Raw genomic sequence first — 20937 nt, 5'->3', positions numbered from 1 at the left:
CCTCTTCCCTTCTCCTATTATTTTTTCACCCAGTAGAAAATTATGCAATTTTAAAGTCAGCATAATCATTTTGTATTTTCTTTGTAATGTATGTTATTGAAAGTTGAGCAAAGAAATAACGCCTTCCATCTGGCGTGGAAATCAATGATCTGGAGTGTTACTTATATAGCCAAGACCCATTTCATGAAGAAGTCTCTCTGTCAACACAGATAAGTTCTAAACCTTTAAAGGTGATGCTTCTGTTCGAGAAGAGGAATATATCCCACAACTTCAGACAATAGTTCCATTTTCTGTACCTTTATCACTAAGCAGTTTAAGGTCGAATGCATTGGATTTGTATTCCTGCATTATAAAAGATAATAAAACACATCAAAATAAGTAATACAATTTTATTAAATTTTTGACTGCTAAAGAGATCATTTTTCCAAACAGTGTGAATTACTAGGAATGGCATAAACAAGAAGACCAAAATAATTATCACTACTAGTGGAGCTACTATTAAAGCTTCCTAAAGGATATTAGTGCCCCCTTTTGGAAAGTGACAACAGCATCCCCCTCAGTTTCATTATTGTATTCAACATGCATAACCAATTTTCCCACCCAGTTGCTATTTTTAGTCAGGTTAAATTTTCATCCCTTTGCCAGCCATAATTTTCAACTTCTTCATGCACATAGAACAATGGTTACTTGAAACAAATTTTGAACCATAAATTAAACTATAACCAAGTAGAGAAAAGCGGGCTAGTCAGAACTAAATAAGGACAATATGAATGTTAATGTCATTTTATTTCTAGTGAATAGCCTGGTTTTCAGATGTGTTTAGGCAAAGATTCATTCTGCTTTCAAAAGGAAGCAAAAGATGATTAGGAGCTGTAGATGTAACCTAAACATTTAAATGGGAGATAGATAACTGTTTGGTGATAATGAATTTGATAGTATATATGTATGTGTAATTCCCAGTGGAGTAGGTATGTAGCTGTGCATGAAAACATGCAATTAAATTAATTTCCTTTCAGCTTCTTGGTGGTATGGATTGAAAACAATTCAGTGCAGTAGAACTGTTCTGACACATTATTCCACAAATCTTTTCACATAGTCATCCCTAATTGTACTTGTTAGCATTACATTAAGTGGAAAAGACACAGCCTCTGATAAGTGTTATCTAGGCAGTTCTTGTTACAGGTACAGAATTAAACCTATGCATTTATTTCACATTTCACTGTAAAATAAAGCAGAGCATACAGCAGCTGCAGGAAGTATTGTCCAAGACAAGAATCAGCTTTTATTCACTTAGGAGTTACTCACTTTACCTGAAGTGTCTTTCAATTATACCCTGAAGTGTTTTTTCCCTTCACCTGTGAGTCAGATGTGTTGTTGAGAGCTCTCTTGGCCACGGACTTCCTTAGTGCTCTCTCAGTAGAATGAAACATCTCCACCGTGTGGTCAACTGCAAGAAAGCTGAGAATTTTTTTTCTAAAAAGCAGCTAAATTCGGGTGTTGTGAGGGTATGGAGACTTCCCATAGCTGCATTGTCTCCTCCCGCCCTGGTGATGGGCAGGCTTGCTCATTGCTCCATCCTTGAACACAAGAAATATCCATTTTCTCTTTGACGAGGCATAGATGGAGAAACACAGTCTGGAAAAATACTGAAGAAAGCATTTTCATGTACAAAGCCCTACCCCACAGTGGCTGTTCAGACTGATAAGGAAAAAATTATTTTCCCCCATTTTATTATTTTTGCTAGCCCAACCACAAAGCCACTGCATGTGTCAATTAATTGCAAACAAGAAATCAACCCTGAAGTGCAAACTGATTCCAAGTACAGGGAGAAGGTTCATCCCTTCTTTCAAGTGGGAAAAAAAAAAAAAAAAACAACACCACCACTTGCCATGACTGCCATACTTTGCAACTTTTAACAAGTCCCTCAGATGTCCTTTCACTTTCTTTTAAGCTGCAGTATATTGTTCTGCTTTGTAGAAAATACAATCAGTGGTCAGAAATTTTCTTGTCAGGAGCAGATATTAAAGTCTAAGTTAAAGCTATGTTTCTTTCACCAGTTGGGGGTAATTGAGGTAGAGGATGGGGATATGTTCTCATTATGCAATTGAGGACAGAAGGAATTCAAGGGAAAAAATAATCCAGGACTTTTTGTTTTCCCCCATCTTCTTCTGGGTAGCCCTTAGATATGGCAGTGTAATCTAAAAGAACACCTGTTTGAAACCTGGGCTATTCTTTCATCCTACCACAGGTTTTTTGCCGCTCCTCTTCAAACTTACTGTCCCTTTTACCCGCCCTCCTTATCAAAACCAAACTGTCTTGAAAGCTGTTTCTTTCTTCCATACACCTCTCTATGACTAAGCGTTTTTACAGAGAACAAAGGGGGAACTTTCTCATTAATACAGTTTTATAGTGCAGGTTCTGGTTAGCTTTATCTTAAATGAGACATCAGGGGGCATAGAAAGTACCTTGCTAACACCATGACTTTACAAACCCCACTGTGCTGATGATTTTCCATGCAGAATTTCCTTTCCTGTAACTCACATCCATTGACTCCTGTTCTTTCACTGTTTACCTCCAAGAAAAATCTAACTTGACATGTCACACTTTTTTCAATTCAGTAAAATATGCTTCATTCTGTGCAAGTGAGTGACATGATCCATTGTTCCGCTTCTATCTCAGGTCATTGACAATGGGGCTGCACAACCTGTGACCTGGCTGACCCACCACATCCATGCTGATGCAGGAATAAAAGCATTTTGACAAAAAATGTAGAAAATCCACTTTACCTTCTCCACAGAAGCCTTCTCCTTTCTATAAAGCAAATGTTAGGCTTTTTTCAAACATTGTCTTTTTTCAACAGATCTTGAACCTTTTCTCTCAGCTTGCTAGACACCATATAATGCCTGCTGTTTTCTATGGTTAAGTATTTTACTTCCAGACAGGGATTAATTTTCTTTTTCTTTTTTATTTTTCAGAGACGTGCAGCTGACAATTTGAGGAGACATCATCAATACCAGGTACAGGCCTATGTTTATTCTTTAGGGAATTGTTTTTCTATGACTGCAGAATGTATTTATGAAGAAAATGAAATGAAAGAATTTCATGAGAAGCTGGAAAAGTAAAATAAAAGGAAAAACCATCAAATCTGTACTTATTTCATGTACTTATTTTTGATGTTCAAACAAATGCATTTGAGAATATAATTGTCTTCTTTTTGGAGCAAAAGGATATTTTTCTAGAGCAATAACATACTATCCAGTATTTTTCCCATTGTAGCATGGATTTTCATTAAAAAAAGCAAATTCCTGTCTGCCAGGAATCATCAGGACCATATGTGCAGTGAACTGACATGCTCCATCAGAACCTGCTCTTTATCTCTCCAGCTTTAGCCCCAATAGATGTATAATAACCCCTCTACCTAGATCCCCTGTAAGAAATTATTTTTCATCCTTCCTTGTTCAGCTTCTACTCTTTTTTAGATTATTATTTCACAATTAGTAGAACTAGATTATTTTGAATCTTTGTCATGTTAAAAGGGCTGCAAGTTAAACAAGGTGTGAGCTGTAGGCTTGGTAGTTAATGAATCCCATGTGGGAAATAACTAGATAAGCTGGGACTTTTCCAACCTGAGGAAGAGGCAGCTGTGGGAAATACAACAGGGATCTATAAAATCATGAGGAAGGTGAACACGGAGCAGTGGTTTGCCATTTATCTCTAACCTGATTACCATACATGTACTACACTACTATACAGATAGGCAGCCTTTTGAGGGAAGTGATTATTCTCCTCCAGCCCTCACTTGTGAGACTGCATCTAGGGCAGTAAGTCATGTCTGGGCTCCACACCACAAGAGAAATGTTAACAAACTGGAAGGGATCCAGCAAGGGGGGCACCAAGATGGTTCGAGGACTGTCATATAAGAAGCTCAGATTTCAGCCTGGAGTAGGTTGGAATATAAGTGCTGTCTTAAATCACATAGTGGATGGCTAGAGAGAAGGAGCCAGACTTTTCTTCGAGGTACAATACAAAAGACAAAATGGACACAAGTTGAAGGAAGGGAAATTCTGTAAGATAAGGAGAATTATCTTCACAATGAGGGTAGTAAAGAACTGGAAAATGTTGCCCAGAGAGGCTGCAGCATCTTCACCCATTGAGATATTTAGCACTTGACTGGGCATGGCCCCAAGATGACTCAGACAGCCTCCAGGTATCTCTTTCAACTTAAATAATTTCTAGGATTCTTAGAAGACAACAATAGAAACTACCAGACCAAAGGTTAAAAATAAACCCCTAAATGGAATCTTACTCCATACTGTGGAATTCATTGGCAGAGGTTTTCTGAATGCTGAAAGTTTACATTAGTTCAAAATGCCTAAGAAAACCTGTCACAGCCAATTAAACCTCAAACTCTCATTTTTGCTCAGAATTACTGCATCTCACAGTACAGGAGGCTTGAGAGAGAATAGCTGGAAATAAAGTTGTACAACCACACCAGACTTACTGTCCTCATGAGGCATCAGCAACTGCTCACTGCCAGGCTGGATATTACTGGCAGGAGACATACCTTGGGTCAAACCCAACGTGTCCCTTCTCAGAATAATAAGCATTAGTAGTTTCCATCAAAAAGAGAAACAAATTTTCAAACAGACCTATGGTTTGTATGGTTTTTTGTCACGCTCCTAAAGCATGAAAAAGCCCAAGCAGAGCCTGTGTGTGTAGGTTTACTGACTAATACCAAGAAAGCTAACACAATACTTTATATTTTAGGAAGTCATGAGAAATCTGGTTAAAAGGTACGTTGCAGCAATGATAAGAGATGCCAAAACTGAGGAAGGATTGACAGAAGAAAATTTTAAGGTATGTGTTTATGTTTATAGGTATTTTAGTAATTTAGTAAGATATTTTAAGACTGTGAAGCGTATTTCTTGCGCTCAGTTATTCAGGTAGCATATAACTTGCTTCCTAGTGCATGATCTTCAACCTTGGAGATGCAACGTATGCCAATATCCAGTAAAGTTTATTACTGACCCCAGCATAAGCCCTTTCTTTTCCTTTTCTTTATCTTCTCTTTTTTATTTCAAAAAGAAAGTCAAATTAGCTTTGATGTTCTGATGTTTCATCTTTCTTCCTAATTTTTAGGAGTTAAAACAAGATATTTCCAGCTTTCGCTTTGAAGTCCTGGGTTTGTTAAAAGGAAGCAAGCTGTCTAATTTGCAGACTGCAAAGATGAGCAAAGACACTGCCTCTCTGTCAGAAAATGAAGAAAATAGTGAGGGTGAAGGAAACAAGAAAGGAAAGAAGAAACCCTTCAGCCTTTTTGACATAACAACGATGATTCACCCACGATCAGCCAATATTGCCTCTGAAGGACATAATGTAAGCAATGGCTCAGCAATGATGGTGTCAGAGTCCACTCAGGAGAAACAAAAGCATGTGAATTTTGTAACAGACATAAAAAAATTTGGCTTGTTTCACAGACATTCAAAACCAAACTCTGTGGAGCAGAGTACCAATAAAATATACACCGTTTCTGAAGAAGTTTCCCGTCAACAGGCAGAAGAAAAATGTGAGAAAACTGATGAACTGGAGGAGGGAGAATTGACAATGAACTGTGAATTAAACCTCCAGAGCCCTGGCAAAAAATGCCTGTTAGCCAAGTCACAAAATACCAGTGAGTCTTTGGATTCACGGGAAGAGGGAAGTATTTGTGCTTCAGAAACAGAGAAAATGGAATTACAGAACTCAGAACCTGCCACTCCGCAGGATCAGCTGGACAAGGCATTGGACATTAGTACTGACTCTCATGGGAAACGGGAAACAATTGTTCAGGGTGACTATGTGATAACAAGGTTGTGATGCTTACAGAAGGAAGCATTTACAAATATATATATTTTGCATAGCGCTTTGGGGGGGAATGTTTTAAGAATTATATTAGCTAATGCAGAATTACACTTTATAGTACTCAACTGTGGCACATGATCTTGTAACGTAGTCGAGAGAAAGAAAATATGAGGACCTTCTGTTTTGTAGCCTGCTTTAGCTTTCACGATTTGTTTTACATTTTTTAATAAATGGAAGCATCTTGTATTCTTGTACTGTTGCAATAACCCACAGAAACTTTTTAGCTATCTTTTTCAATTACAACAAATGGAATTTCTCTCATATGATAGTTGACTCCTATGATAAATATTTTTCTATGCAAATAAAAAGTAGCTTAAGAGACTTGTAAGCTTTTGTTTAACTTTGTAGGTTCTTAGAAGATTCTGTGCACCATAATAATCATATGTGGCTCCTGGCCAGCATAATTCATGTCAAGTTATTAGAATAATTTATTTAAATTGCTAGAAACTTGTGTCTAAATCTATACAGAATCAGAAGATAAATTATATTCTTTTATTTATTGAAGGAATATGAATACCTGTAAATTATGAAAAATAGGTCTATTTGATTATTTAATGATAACTTTTCCCTTACATGACTATCCTGGTACCATTGTTAGAAATGCATTTGCAAGTTTTGAAGACTGTAGAAATGCTTCTTATAGGAAAAGAAATATCTGTGGCTTACTACAAACTGATGATGGGTTACTCCCCAAGAATCCTTTATCACCACAGATACTGCTTCTTCAACCATTTGTTTTCCCTCATGTGGACAACCTATGCACTTTAGTATTCAGCTGCTTATTAGCTTCTGCCTTCACAATACACCTGCAGTTGCTAAGGGAAAGGTACTTCAGGAATAAACAAGCATACAATGATTCCCCTGAGTACTTGAATAAATATGGAAATTTGTTGAGAAATTTTAAAAGGCACGCCTTAAGTGAGTTTCTTTGGCAGTTTTACAGTTTGGGGGAACCTGATTGGATGTTTTATAGTAGATACCTAAATGTATAAAGAAAACCTAATAGTATTTTTCATAACTGATGAGTGACTTACTGTCTTAGTTAAAACTAGTATTTTTAAAATTAAACATTGTGGGGTTTTTTTTAATCATTGGCTGGTGTCCTACATTATATATAAAAAAAAAAAATTGATTTTACAACAGGCATAAGAATAATCACCCCCAACTTTCAATGCTATTCTTTTCTGCCCTGAATATACCACAAAAGTGTTGTCATTTCATTCATAACTTCCACAGCCCTGCCATGATAGGTTTTGTAGTTCATATTAGGATGTATTAAGGAACTTCCAGATGCATAGAGTACATTTACATTTCTGATGGAATCTATCCCATGTAAACCTGTAGGACTTGACCCAAAGCCATGTCATTCCGGATCTAAATTGTCCTGGTACTGAACCGTGTCTTGGAAATCCAGGCAAACCCCTCTCATCTCTATACTTGAAGGTGAGTTTTCCAGCTCTACTTTGCACATGTGCTACTCTCTCTCATCTCACATATTGAAAGTTTCCTTCCTCCACACCTGTTTGTGTCATGGCAGATAGAGTTAAACCAAAACGGAAAAAATTAGTTGTAATTCGAAAATAGTTTGTATAGCTTTGCAACAATGTGTTCAAATCATATTTGATTGGTTAGTTCCCATCTCGGCCTCTTGGCTGCTCTGTAGACCCTCTCTTCTTCATGTCTCTCTCCTTGTCCACCTTTAGATTGTAAGCTCCTTGGGGCAGGACCTGCAGCTTTTCTGTCTAGAAAACACCTGAATTATCGCAAGTATAAAAAGAAATAAATAATAATAATGGTGGAATAACCTCATATCATTTGTATTAGGTCAACTCTTTTAGAGAGTTCTTTTTTTTACTGTAACATTTTTGCTAAAAATGCCATAAAGCAAACATGTCACATCACAAAATTTTCTATATCCCAGTTTACAGTCCTTCTCCACTCCTGCTTTCAGTTTCTCATTCTTCATCATGGTTTGTAATGCCTTTGGGTCCTAAGCTTACTCCCTTTACAGTAGCCAAATTCAAAACGGACATTGCTTGCTCAAAAGAGTTTTCAACACATTCCAGCCACATGGTTTCACTCCAGACAGAAAATGCCTGAGCAGAGTATTTGTATTGCAAACATCAGCATTATCAGAACAAGAACTGCAACAGGTCTGAGTTCTGCATATTATTGTGGCATCATAAGAGCCTGTTTCTCCTGTGCATGAAGTTCCCAACACAGTCGAGTTAGTGTGAAATGTCAGTCACACCATCACATCAGGACCCCACTGTGCTGGGCATCAGTCTGAGTCATGGAGTGGATACAGGACAGAACAGCAAAGAGTGCAGGTGGGCAGGATACTTAACCACACAACGTATTGCATAGCAACAGGTGGACAGTCTTTTCGTGCCTTTTTTATTTGTTTTTTTCTTACATCCAAACACTGAAACATAGGTCTATTAAATAAAGCATCATTAAAATCAACTTTTGCTCTATTTTTATGTTATTCTTAGGCATCAAAGCTTGACACTAATAAGTGTCATTCCATTTAAAAGTAGTGATAAATAAGCACCTCATTCTGTGACAACAGATGAGCCCAAAATATATCCAGAATTAAAATGGTAATGGACTTTCATTTCTTTGCAGGCAGCCAAAACAAACCCCTTTCTCACTGGATGCCTCTGAGAGGACACCTGTGCCAAGAAAGATCAAGTTATGCACATAGTAAAGTTGTAATGCCACAACAGTGGCATTTTTAAGCTTTGCAGAGCTGAGTGTACTTCCTCCTCAAAAGAAATTAAAAAATTCAAACCTACCCATCCCTTCCTGCAGCTTCAATTAGCATCAGTATAGGAGGAATAGAAATTAACCAGGATATGAACCCCTATAAAAGACAGTCTTTTGAAGCAGAGCTTAAAATGGTAAAATGTTTCATGCAGCTAGAAAATTGACTTAAGTACGAAGGGGGTTAATACAATAATAGGTTGCTTAGAATGTTGAGGGGTTTTTTAAGAATTTTTATATTTTTATATATAAAAACCTGACTACCCTTTGTATTTTCTTCAGCTCCTGGAGAAGTAGAGTGCAGACAGCCCAGCAGGACTTTGCTACCTTGGCATAGCTGGACAGGAAGCCTCTTGAATTCATGCAAGACAGTGCTTCACATTGACTCACAGTCAGAGGTCAGGGATGGAAATAGTGCATGCTTACCTTTAAGACAAAATTGGAAAAGCTCCTTCTGACTCTGCATGCTTCAGTGGCCCTCAAGGGCACTGCAGAGGTGACAACATCAGAGGACTCAGACTGGGAGGGTCCCATGAGCCAGCTGCAGGCCACAGCTATATTCGTATGTGGTGCAATATTACCAGAAACCTCTTTCAGGGGTAAACACAGCTCTGCAGCTGGTTTTAATCTTGTTTTCTTGGTTCATAGATTGAGATCATTACATTGACTGGTATGAGCTAAACACATCACACAATACTTTCTTTTTGATGGATCAGGATTTAATAAGAATTCTATGACTTTCCCAATATGACAATTTTTTGTAAAAAATTAATATCTAGTTCCAGGAGAATGCATATCTTCAACATAGTTATAGCTCTTGGGAGCTGTAAAAGGTGGAATTTCTGGTATTCAGGCACTCAATTTTTTTCAAAAGTATATTTGTTACAAGAATGTCTTCCTTAATGGTGTTCTTTGACTGATTTTTGAGGAGGAAAAATTTTGCTTAGCTTCCTTACAGGAATAAAGCATAGAAAAAAGACACAAATAAATTATTATATGTTCTTCTTAAATTCTATATGTATATTGCAAGCTATAACAGTCAATTTACTCTCAAAACCTCAGAGGAATATTTCATCATATTCTGAGAAGCAGCATGAAAGAGAAAAGAAGCAAACCATGCTTAAATATTGTGAAGAGGCAATGAATTTTGGAATACAAAATATTTGGTATCAAGTATCCTTCTGGGAATATAGAGGTACAAGTTGGACAACAACATGATCTGTCTTCATTTTAAAGTCTCTTAAGAGATATCAAAAGCTTTAATGAGTAGGGTAACCTCGCAAAAATAATAGTACTGGTAAATAGTAATAGTAAATAGTAGTGTTGGTAATGATAGTGGGAGTGAATGCAGTAATAATGTAGATGTGCATATGGCAATACCAATACTTTGTATTTGCCCCGGGAAAGGGGAACTCCCCATCTCTAATCCCTGCTCAAAGTTTGGCTATTTTCCATGTCAAGCAAACATTTGTTAACACCAGTAAGCTGTCCTTGGGCACTTCTGTCTTCCAACGTAGGCACTCTAATCTCTGTTGAGAAAATCATACTTCTCTGTGTTTAAACTCTTTCAGTAGCTGAAGTTTTAATTATAGACCCTAGATTCACTACAGAATGAGCAGATTAGAGATCCTTTGAGACAGTTTATGGCAAAGTAGTTGGATATACTCCAAAATAAATTGCTGCAGTTAAGGATGAATTTTAATCCTCCAGATATGAAAAGGAGTTTAACTCACTGAAGTACATCACATCAAGTTCAGTAGCCACTGCTTTAGTACTTGAGAAGTTGCTTTATTTGTATAAGTGTTAAGAATGAGGGAAGAGGTCATTTCTCGTTGTTATCAAAACAACGAAAAAAGGTTGCAAACCTCACCTGTCATGAATTTAGAATTGTAAGGGAACTTAGTAAAACAATTTTATCACAGGTCCCTCCAACACATAATTATCTTCTTAAATTAATAAAATCCTCTCGTGTTGCTAAATATAGCTATAAAATTTTGTACACATGAATCATTTCAATGTTTATATTTGTACTTTTGGGCAGCCACTATCTTTTAACTATAAAATTTTTCTGACTACTGTTTTTTCTGACTGTACGCATCCTCCTTCAGCATTGGGTTTCTTTGGGTGCAGTCTAAACCAGTTATGCTATTTTGATTTCAATCAAACTTTCTGCTCTCTTTAGCTGACTATCACAGTCACAGCTGAGTGCTGTGCAGCAGTAGGTGTTGCACTGCTCATTGCTGCTGCGGCCTTTTCTTTCTGGCCTTTAGTTCTTTGTAACCCAGTGCTTTTCTACCATGGCACCACATTGGTACACTCAAGGGCCAATGCAACTTTCAAATTCAGACACTCAGCATCAGAATAATTTTTCTTGATAGAGGACATTTTGTACATTTAAGAGGGAGTTTATGTCATTATCTATGACTAGAAACCAGTTTCCAGTAGCTGATTGTTGAAATGACTACGAGTTCAGCATGGTGCTTCTTCAGTATCTTTTCTCTCACTTTTCCTCTTTGACAATGCAGTTAAGGATGTCCTTGTTAAAAAAGAAGTCTCTTTATGGCAACACACTCAGTGTTGCACTTTAAGAGTATGAGAGCCGTGCTTAAAGTGGAGACAGAGGAATTGTTCAAGATGCAAAACAGAAAGGCTGGTTCTAGTCTGAAGATTACTAAGAGAACTTCACACACACAGAATTCATAGCAAACTCTTCCACTGCATGGAATCAAGATTTAATTCATAAGAGCTGGCATACTTCATTCAATGGAACTGAAAAAGCAGGAATAGCCCCATCTATATTTGCTTCGTATGCTCAGCTTTTAAATTCTCAATAAAATTATTCCATAAATGTTTAAACAGGAAATAAAAGTCCATGGTTAGTGAGCATGATAAAACAATGGTCTAGGAATCCATGTGTTTCAATTTAACAGGTTAGTAAAAAGACATTTTTTTTCTCCTGTAATAGCAAATCTTTGCAGATTGAATACTGTATTTCTGAACTCCTGTCTCCATTTAAAAAAGAACAAAACAAAACCCTACAACCCCAATCAAAAAAAGCCCAGAGATTTTTCAGTTTTTAGAGGTTCATGAGGTTTTATAGTATAATTAGTACCCTAAGAACATCTGAAAGCACTGAGCTAACCTTTCATAAATTCAAAGAACAGCATAGACTGCTCCTTAAAAGTGGCTAAGTGAAAATGTCAGTTGTAAAATAACCTATTCTGGTTGATGGTTTATGCTTTTAGCATGAAAAATGGAGTTTACAAGATGGGTGATGCATACCTTATCATTTTCTGAAAGTGTCAGCTTCTCTCAGATACAACAAGCATTCAAACATATTCAGAGAAACTCAGCAAGGCCTACACAGATACTCATTAATGAAATAATTTTTATTCCTTTTGCCTCCACTTATCTTCCCTAATGCTTTGTTTTTACAAAAAGAATGTGTAATTCCACTAATAAAGATAAATATCTTATATTTTTCTGCTACCTATTTCTAAAATCAGATGGTTTGGACCAAATAATACAAAATTTTATGTTGCCTTTGACCTCATGTCCATAAGAATGAAAGACAGTTTACTAAGGAATACTAGAAACAGTTTTATTTGGATAAATTACATGGGGTATTCAGATATATTGAGCAGCCATATCAGAAGCATGAATGCAGCTAGAAAAGCATGGAAGTAATCTTTCTCTCTGAGTAATTTAACAGAATCCAGTTTTACATCAAGAAAAAGAAGCAGAGAAAAGAAAACTGAAAGAGATCTATTTTCATGAAATTAGAGTTAGAGTACCGACTATCAACATTTTTAGTTCCCTTCACTTTTATTAAGTAAATTTAGAGGGACCTTTTTTCGATATTTATTTTTTAAAAATTATACACTTGCTTCTGTGAGTTACTTTGCAATACACACAGAAATTTTTTTATTATTAAGAATTTCATTAACTGAGAGATTGTAAATCAGGAGAGATTATGAGAGATCTCATCTGAGCACTGGTTCTACTGATTTTATTTTTACAGGGTTGTAGCTTCCCAAGATCTAAAACTCTCTGACCATTTCCCAAGTTAATTTATTGTCCTTGAATTGTGCAGCTCTAATCTGAAATCAGATCCACATGGAGGAAGCATCAGGATTTCAGCCACAGAGAAATGTGCTCTGCTGATTTTAAGAGCCTATAAAAATTGTTTACCAGAACATAGGGTATGATTTAGAGCCTTTGATAGTCACGTCTAAACAATAGTAACAATAACACAAAAAATATAAAAGCACAACATATGTGATATGTATTTCAGTATTTAAGCCTGTCTAAAACATGTAACCCAAAAAACATCAGTCCAAACACCCAGAGTTTTAGGAAGTCAAACTCTAACCCAAATCTGGTTCATATTTCCCCAGAGAAATAGATACTGAGAAAGTTTATTCATTAAGGACCATGTATGGTGGGTAAAGAGCACTTCATTTTGCTTGTTTGTTTGTTTTCTATTTCTGCAGAACATGAATAACTTCTGAAAACTTAAATATTCCCACACACTCACACACTGGAGCCGATGAAGAGAGAACCAGATGTATGACACTGAGCCAAGATTTACCCAGCATGGTCAAGAGAAGTAAGTGATGAAAGACCAAATAAAAGCAATTATATACCTGAAACAAGCTGCTAGTACTGCAAAAGAAAATATTCTTTACAATAAACTAGAAAAGAAACTATTTCCATGGGAAATCTATTTCCCACATAAAGACAGTATTAGAATACCATTTAAAATATTTTCATTAGTCAACTTCTGCGATTTCACCTGGGATTTTCTTATTGATCTTCTGTGACATTGTCACCAGTGCCAAGGGAGCATAACACTGTTGACCTACCTGCTGATTCTGTCAGAATCACAGAATCACAGGGTGAACTAGGTTGGAGAAGACCTTTGAGATCAGCAAGTCCAGCCTATGACCTAACTTAACACCTCCTCGTCAACTAAAACATGGGTCTGGGGGCTACATCCAGTCTTTCTCAAGCATGTGACTCCACCTCCCTGGGCAGATGATTCCATTGCCCTGTCACGCTTTCAGTGAAGAATTTTTTTTCTGATGTCTAACCTAAACTTCCCCTGGCACAGCTTAAGACTGCATCCTCTCATTCAGTCAGTGGTTGCCTGGGAGAAGAGACCAGCCCCCACTGGGCTACAACCACCTTTCAGGTAGTTATAGAGGTCTCCCCTAAGCCTTCTCTCCAGAGTAAACAACCACAGCTCCCTCAGCCATTCTTCACAAGGTTGTGTTTCAAGCCCTGCACCAGCCTTGGTGCCCTCCTCTGGATGTGTTGAAGCATCTCAACCTCCTTCCCAAACTGAGGGGCCCAGAACTGGACACATCACTCAAGGTGTGGCCTCACCAGTGCCGAGTACAGGGGCAGAATGACCTCCCTGCTCCTGCTGGCCACACCATTCCTGATCCTGGCCAGGATGCCATTGGCCCTCTTGGCCACCTGGGCACACTGCTGGCTCATGTTCAGCTGCTGTCAACGAGCACCCCCAGGTCCCTTTCTGTCTGGGCACTGTCCAGCTGCTCTGTCCCCAGCCTGTAGCACTGCAGGGGGTTGATGTGGTCAAAATACAAGACTCAGCACTTGGACATGTTAACCTTCATATTGTTGGACTCTGCCCATCTATCCAGCCTGTCCAGGTCCCTTTGCAGAGCCCTCCTATCCTCCAGCAGATAAACACACACTCCCAGCTTGGTGTCATCTGCAAATTTACTGATGGTGGACTCAGTCCCCTCACCCAGATCATCAATGAAGATATTATACAGCACAGGGCCCAACTGATCCCTGGGGGACACCACTGGTGACTGGCCACCAAGTGGATGCAGCACCATTCACCAGCACTCTCTGGGCCCAGCCATGCAGCCAGCTCTCAATGCAGTGAAGAGAGTATCTGTCCAAGCTGTGGGCTGCCAGCTTTCCCAGGAGTATGCTGTGGGAAACAGTGTCAAAGGCCTTGCTGAATTCCAGGTAGACAACCTCCACAGCCTTCCCCTCATTCATCAGGTGGGTCACCTGGTCATAAAAGGAGATCAGGTTGGTTAGGCAGGACCTGCCCCTCCTAAATCCTTGCTGGCTGGGTCTGATACCCTGGCCATCCTGTAGGCACTGTGATGGCACTCAGGATGATCTGTTCCATAACCTTGCTGGGCACTGAAATCAAGCTGACCAGCCTGTAGTTTCCTAGATCCTCCTTCCAGCCCTTCTTCTGGATGGGTGTCACATTGGCCAGCTTCCAGCTTCCTCCTTAGTGAGCAAAGACTGATGAAAAATTATGGAGAGCAGCTTGAAAAATTCATCTGCCAGCTCATTCATCATCCTAGGATGGATCCCATCCAGTTCCATAGACTTGTGAGCATCTCAGTGGCTCAGCAGGTCTCTGACTGCTTCCACCTGGATAACAGGGACAACATTCCCTGACCCCGTCTGCCAGCCCAGGAGGACAGCTGTCCTGCAGACAACCTGTCTTAATGTTGAAAACTGAGGCAAGGTGTAAAGTACCTCTGCCTTTCACTCATTTTTACTTACTAAATTCCCTCCCTCGTGTAATAGAGAATGGAGGTTGTCCTTGCCCTTCCTTTTGCCATTAAAGTATTTATAAAACTATTTTTTACTGTCCTGTACAGAAGTGGCCAGACTGAGTTTTAACTGGGCTTTTGGCTCTCTAATTTTTTTCCTCCATGACCTAGAAACTCCCTTAAGCACTTCCTCAGAACCTGGCCCTCCTTCCAAAGGTGATACACTCTCTTTTTTTTTTTTTTCCTTAGTTTCTTGCCCATCCAGGCTGGTTGTTTTCCTCGTCAGCTCATCTTTTGGCACACAGGGACAGTCTGTTCCTGTGCCTTTAAGATTTCTATTTTAAAGCACGCCCATCATTCCTGGACTCTCATTTTTAAGGGCTACTTCCCAAGGAATCTCTTAATAAGTCTCTTGAATAGGCCAAAGTCTGCACTCTGGAAGTCCAGTGCAGAAGTTTTATTAATGCCCCTCCTTGTTTCACCAAATATTAAAAACTCTATAATTTCATGATCACTGTGCCTCAGTCAGCCATGTCTCCCACGAGCCCTTCTCTGTTTGCAAACAGCAGGTCTAGCATTGTCCCTCCCCTGGTAGGCTCACTTTAGCAGCTGTGACAAAAAGTTGTCCTCCATAAACTCTAAGAACCTTCTAGAATGTCTCTTCTCTGCTGTGTTGACTTCCCAGGAGATATCTGGCAGGTTAAAGTCACCTACAAGAAAAAGGGCTGGTGATCTTGAAACATCCTTCAGCTGCTTGTAGAATAAGTTGTCCACGTCTTCCTCCTGGTTGGGTGGTCTATAACAGACTCTCTCTGACCATGATGTCAGCCTTGTTAGCCTTCCCCCTGATTCTTACCCATAGGCACTCAGCATGACCATCATTAGTCTCAATTTCCACAGTATCTTGAGCCTCCTTAAGATAAATAGCCATGCCTCCACCTCTTTTCCCTCTCCTGTCTCTTCTGAAGAGCTTGTGGCCATCCACTGCAGTGCTCCAGTTATGTGAGTCATCCCACCACGTTTCTGTGAGGGTAACTATTTAATAGCTTTCGTGCTGCACCATGGCTTTCAGCTCTTGTTTGTTACCCATGCTGCATACATTAGTGTACACACACTTCAACTGGGCTGCTGATTCCACCTCTGATTCTGGTTTGGCACCCTTGGGCTTGTTTCTGGAGAGACTAGTTGTATATCCTTCCCCCTTCAAACCTAGTTTAAAGCCCTCTCAATGAGTCCTGCCAATTCATAGGCTAGAATCCTTTTGCCCTTAATAGATAGAAGGAGCCCATCCAGTTCCAGCAGGCTGGGTGATGTAAAAGTTGCCCCGTGCTCAAAGAACCCAAAATTTTGCTGATGGCACCATCCCTTAAGCCACTTTTTGATTATGAAGGTTCGCATCTTCCTTTCATCAATTGTCACTGCCACTGAAGGCACTGAGCAGAACACCACCTCTGCTCCTACCCTGTCAACCACTTGACTGAGAGCCCTGAAGTCCTTTAAATCGCCCTAGTGCTTTTCTTTTCAGTCTCATCACTGCCTGGTTTCAGAATTTTCACACTGTATATTTATGATATCATTTCTTCAAATGCTTCTCCTCTCTCTTTATTTACATTTCTTCCCTGATTTCAGGACTCCAATTGGAATAATTTTGGCAAGTTTTGGTCCTTTGCACTGCCCCTCATTGCATCTCCATCCATTTGGTTGTAATCACTCCATTTCCAAATTTTCTCGTTTTTTTCACTCGCATTGTTTTTGCTCATATCCCCTTACCAGAGCCTTTGTTAGACTTGGTTCTCAGATTTCAAGATTTCAAAATCTTCCTTTCAGGGAAAGGCAATGAAATCTTGTGATTTAAATTAGGATTAATTGGGCAAGCTTTGGTCCACTTCCCTGCACTTCCTTTCATCCCTTTCAGTTCAGTGTTTTCACTTTGTATCATGTTCTGTTGTGGGTTTTTTGTTTTTTTGTTTGTTTTCTCTGAAATTTCTTTTCTTCATTTTCTCATCTGACTCTTTTTTTCTGTTTGTTCCCAGATTTCTGGGATTTCATTGGGAATTAGTCTGGCACATTTCTTCATTTTCACTCCACCTCATTCCTTCTCAGTTCATTTTCATATTAGTCACTTTTTTTCAAAATTATTGTGTTTTTTGCAATTGCTTTTTATTTCTTGACATATCTTTTCCAGTTTTTTTCTACACTTTGTTTTCTGATATCAAGATTTCATCATTCCTTTTGCTTTTTTTATTTTCACTTTTTTTTCCCCCCATGTTTTCATTTTATCTTCTTTACGTCCTGTATTTTTCTTTACTTTTTTTCCCCCCCCTTATTTAAGAATTTCAATGGGATCAATTTTTGGAAGTTTCTGTCTATTTCACTGGATTTTTTTGTTGTTGTTGTTGTTGTTGTTGTTGATGTTTGTTTGTTTGTTTTTTGCTATGCTCCTGCGTCTTGCAACATTCCTTTTACTGTACACTTAGAATTATTGTTAGGTTTAGAGTTAGAGTTAAGAAAACCACTAATCCTGGAGCTCCAGGCATGCTGCAGCAGCAGGATGAATCCAATGTGGAGCACGGCACTGCCCTAACATTTCTCCCTCCATACTTTTCTTCATCTTCACCAGCTTAATGCTGCTTTTACTGCTCCACCTAAGGTTAGGGTTATACTAAGGATTAGGGTTGGAAAAAAATTACAAATCCCAGAGCTCCAGGGACACTGCAACTTCAAAAAGCATGCCTGGCACTGTCCCAACTTTGCTATGTCCTTGTCTTTCTGCTTGGCACCAGTCTCGGCCAAATGCTGTTTTGAGAGTTCCACCTGGGGCTGGGGTTACTGTTCAGAAAACCACAAAGCCTTGAGCTCCAGGAACACCAAAACTACAAAACACATGCAAAGAGGAGCAGTCCATGTAGTCTCATTACAATGATTACATTTCAAACTTTTCCTTTTTTAATTTCATTTAATTATTTGTCTACCCTAGTTGGTTAATTTCACTTTGGTCTCTGACTTTGAAATTTTATTTTTAAAGGGAAATGTTAATTTCATGAAAGGAATCTTGTGATTTCAATGAGGATTAATTTAGAAATTTTGGTCCATTTTCCTGAACTTCTTGTCATCCCATGCCATGTGTTCTCTTCAGTGCAGATTTTTTTTCTTTAAGCATTTTATCACTATTTTCTCCTGTCTTTCCATTTGACTTTGTTATCTGATTTGGGGATTTCAGTGAAGTTAACTTTGGTAAGTTTTGGTTCTTTTTCAATGAACCCCATTTCATCCATACGCTTGTAGTCACTCCATTTCCTTTTTTTTTTTTTTTTTTTTAATCATATCTCCATTCCAGAGTGTTTGTGAGACTTTCTTCTCAGTTTTCAAGATTTCATATCCTTTCATGAAAGGAAATTTTTCATTTCCTGAAAGAAAACTTTCTGATAGAAAAATAAATAAAGCAATGTTTGGGAACTAAATATGCACCATATCTTGATTGATATATTCATATTTTATACAAATACATTTCATTTTGTAAACCATACAGCTCCAGGGCAGCTGCAGAAAAGATACCTCATGAGAACCTCTGTACTGAGAAAGTAAAATTAATCAAAATCTTATGGAGAAGAAATACCCTAAGACATCTTGTTATTCATCCAAACAAAACCACTCCTGCCTTCAAACAAAAATCGTTAAAAGACTAAAACTTTTATCAGGAGAATGAGATTTTTCTTATGGTGTTAAGCATAACTTTTTAGACAAGTAATATTGCACAAATTTTGACAGTTCACCAGGCATCTTCAAGAAAAAAATGATGCCCAATATATCCCAGCCTTTACCTTGCTAAGCAGGTACTTAAGGCCTGGAGCTTGTCTGCTGCCAAACTTTTTGGAGCCAGCTGGTAATAGCTGTGATTGGCAGAGGGCAGCCCCTGGCTACTCTGGCACTACTCAGCCTGCAGGCCCATAGTCAGATGTCTACTGTTATATAATCACTTCTGCTAAAGGATGTTCCTTCCAGAGATGAAGGGCAGCAACATACTGTATACGAGCTAAGTTATCCAACATCTAGTTCTCTTAAACTTCTGTCTGAACTCTTAGTTGTGGAAGGGCCATTCAGTGTGAATTTCCAAGAACCAGATCAAAGTCAGAAGCTCTTGCTGATGGCACCTTCAGCAATGAGGAGTTTCCTAAACTCAGTATGCACAGGGCTTCAGATGCTTAGTCGTGACCTCTGTCATGTATCTTACGTCTATACCCACTTCAAAACTTCAAGGTTTTTTTCTCCAGCTTTGATGTTATCAGCCAGAACTTTTAGGCAAGTCTGGGTAAGGCATCACAGTGAATGTGCAGTTGCTCTACAATGGCAAAAAAGCCCCACATGTAGTCGCCACTCTCATTCAATGTTAGCAGTCTGTTTATAAGTCTGCTATCAACTTTAAATACAACATGGACTGATTATAATTTATTCTGACACCCTCATTCTCAATTGTATGTCTTTATTTTTACTTTATTCTGGAATCCTAATGGGCTTCCCTAAAGTGCACTTATGTTTATTTCCTTGCCACTTCAGCCATCCTTATTCTGCCAGAAGGAGTTATATGAAAGAGAAGGAGGACCTAAGTGCCTTTAAGCAATGGTGTGACAAAGGTCAAAGCATTTGGAAGCACTGCTGAAAATGGGAGAGTAAAGCATTATGTTTTTCAGGATTAAATTCCATGCCTACACCATCTGTTAGAAAGAAAGATCAGTCTTAATATCCCCAGGGCTGTTCTCCCATTTTTTTCTCATTATGCTCTTTAACTCCAGGGTTTAATTACAGATGGGAGAATTATCATATCCAAATTAAGGCATGTGTGAGGAGAACACAGGAAGAAACTCTAAATTAGCTTAGACACAACCTTGTACTAAAAAAGAGACCTTGGAACTGATGATTACTCATGCTAGTATTACTCAAACTAGAACTGGGGAATTATTATTCACTTTGATGTAACATAAGATATAATGTTGACCAAGTATTGCTCCATACATCTTTGATAACATGCTCTAATCAAGGAATGATTGTATCAAATATAGAAGTCTGAAAAAAAGCAACAAACCTCATTCCCAGGGGCAGGGGGGCACATGATGTATATCGCATGTTCTCTTGGATCAAAGTAATCCTTACATTTCTCAGGCTTTATCAAGATCATAAAGCTCAGTAGAGAATTTTCCCCTAAAATGGAAAAAAACAAAACAAAACAAACAAACAAAAAAACCCAGTCTAAATTAACCTCTCCCCAAATCAGACATTTTTTCTGCACTGTATATTTGGCTATCATTATACTACTGGGACAAAATTTGACCCCATATTGTGGCATCCTATGTTCCATAAGTTCTCTTTGTTCTCTTTCAGTCTCTCGAAGTGAAACTTTGGCCATACATACTATCAGGTACCCTAGTCTTTATTTCAAAATAGATCACCTTTTCAGAGGAGTTCTGGGAAGAGGCTTTCAAAATAATTTAAAGATGCACAGAATTACAGAAGGAATTCTCCCCATGTGTGAGAACGCATCCTCTAATTTACTAAAGAACTTTATCAAATTTGTCACTCAGTGATTTATAAGTGGGGTTTCCATGAAACATAGTGGCATACATTAATTTTTATTTTGTCCCTTAGCAGTTATAACTAGATCCTTAAACTGATTTCTCTTTGTATTTAGTAGAGTTTAAGAACCTAATCTTTTCCACACCAT

The 20937-nt window shown here is 38.4% G+C and overlaps 1 protein-coding gene across 2 annotated transcripts in view; it reads left to right on the top strand.

Moving 5' to 3' along the window:
* TRPC4 (transient receptor potential cation channel subfamily C member 4) overlaps positions 1 to 6271 on the top strand; it is a 131505-nt gene extending 125234 nt beyond the window's left edge. For both annotated transcript variants that reach the window (XM_040055183.1, XM_040055184.2), the window contains 3 exons: positions 2976 to 3017; positions 4768 to 4857; positions 5140 to 6271. In XM_040055183.1, coding sequence (XP_039911117.1) covers positions 2976 to 3017; positions 4768 to 4857; positions 5140 to 5856 — 849 coding nt within the window. In that variant the 3' untranslated portion in view covers positions 5857 to 6271. The remainder of the gene's footprint in view (positions 1 to 2975; positions 3018 to 4767; positions 4858 to 5139) is intronic.
* The last annotated feature ends 14666 nt before the right edge of the window (positions 6272 to 20937 follow it).

This window comes from Hirundo rustica, chromosome 2, assembly GCF_015227805.2.
Source record: "Hirundo rustica isolate bHirRus1 chromosome 2, bHirRus1.pri.v3, whole genome shotgun sequence".
NCBI classification, from domain to species: domain Eukaryota; kingdom Metazoa; phylum Chordata; class Aves; order Passeriformes; family Hirundinidae; genus Hirundo; species Hirundo rustica.
Note: the sequence above shows the minus strand (reverse complement) of the source record. Positions and strands in the feature narration are given on the sequence as shown.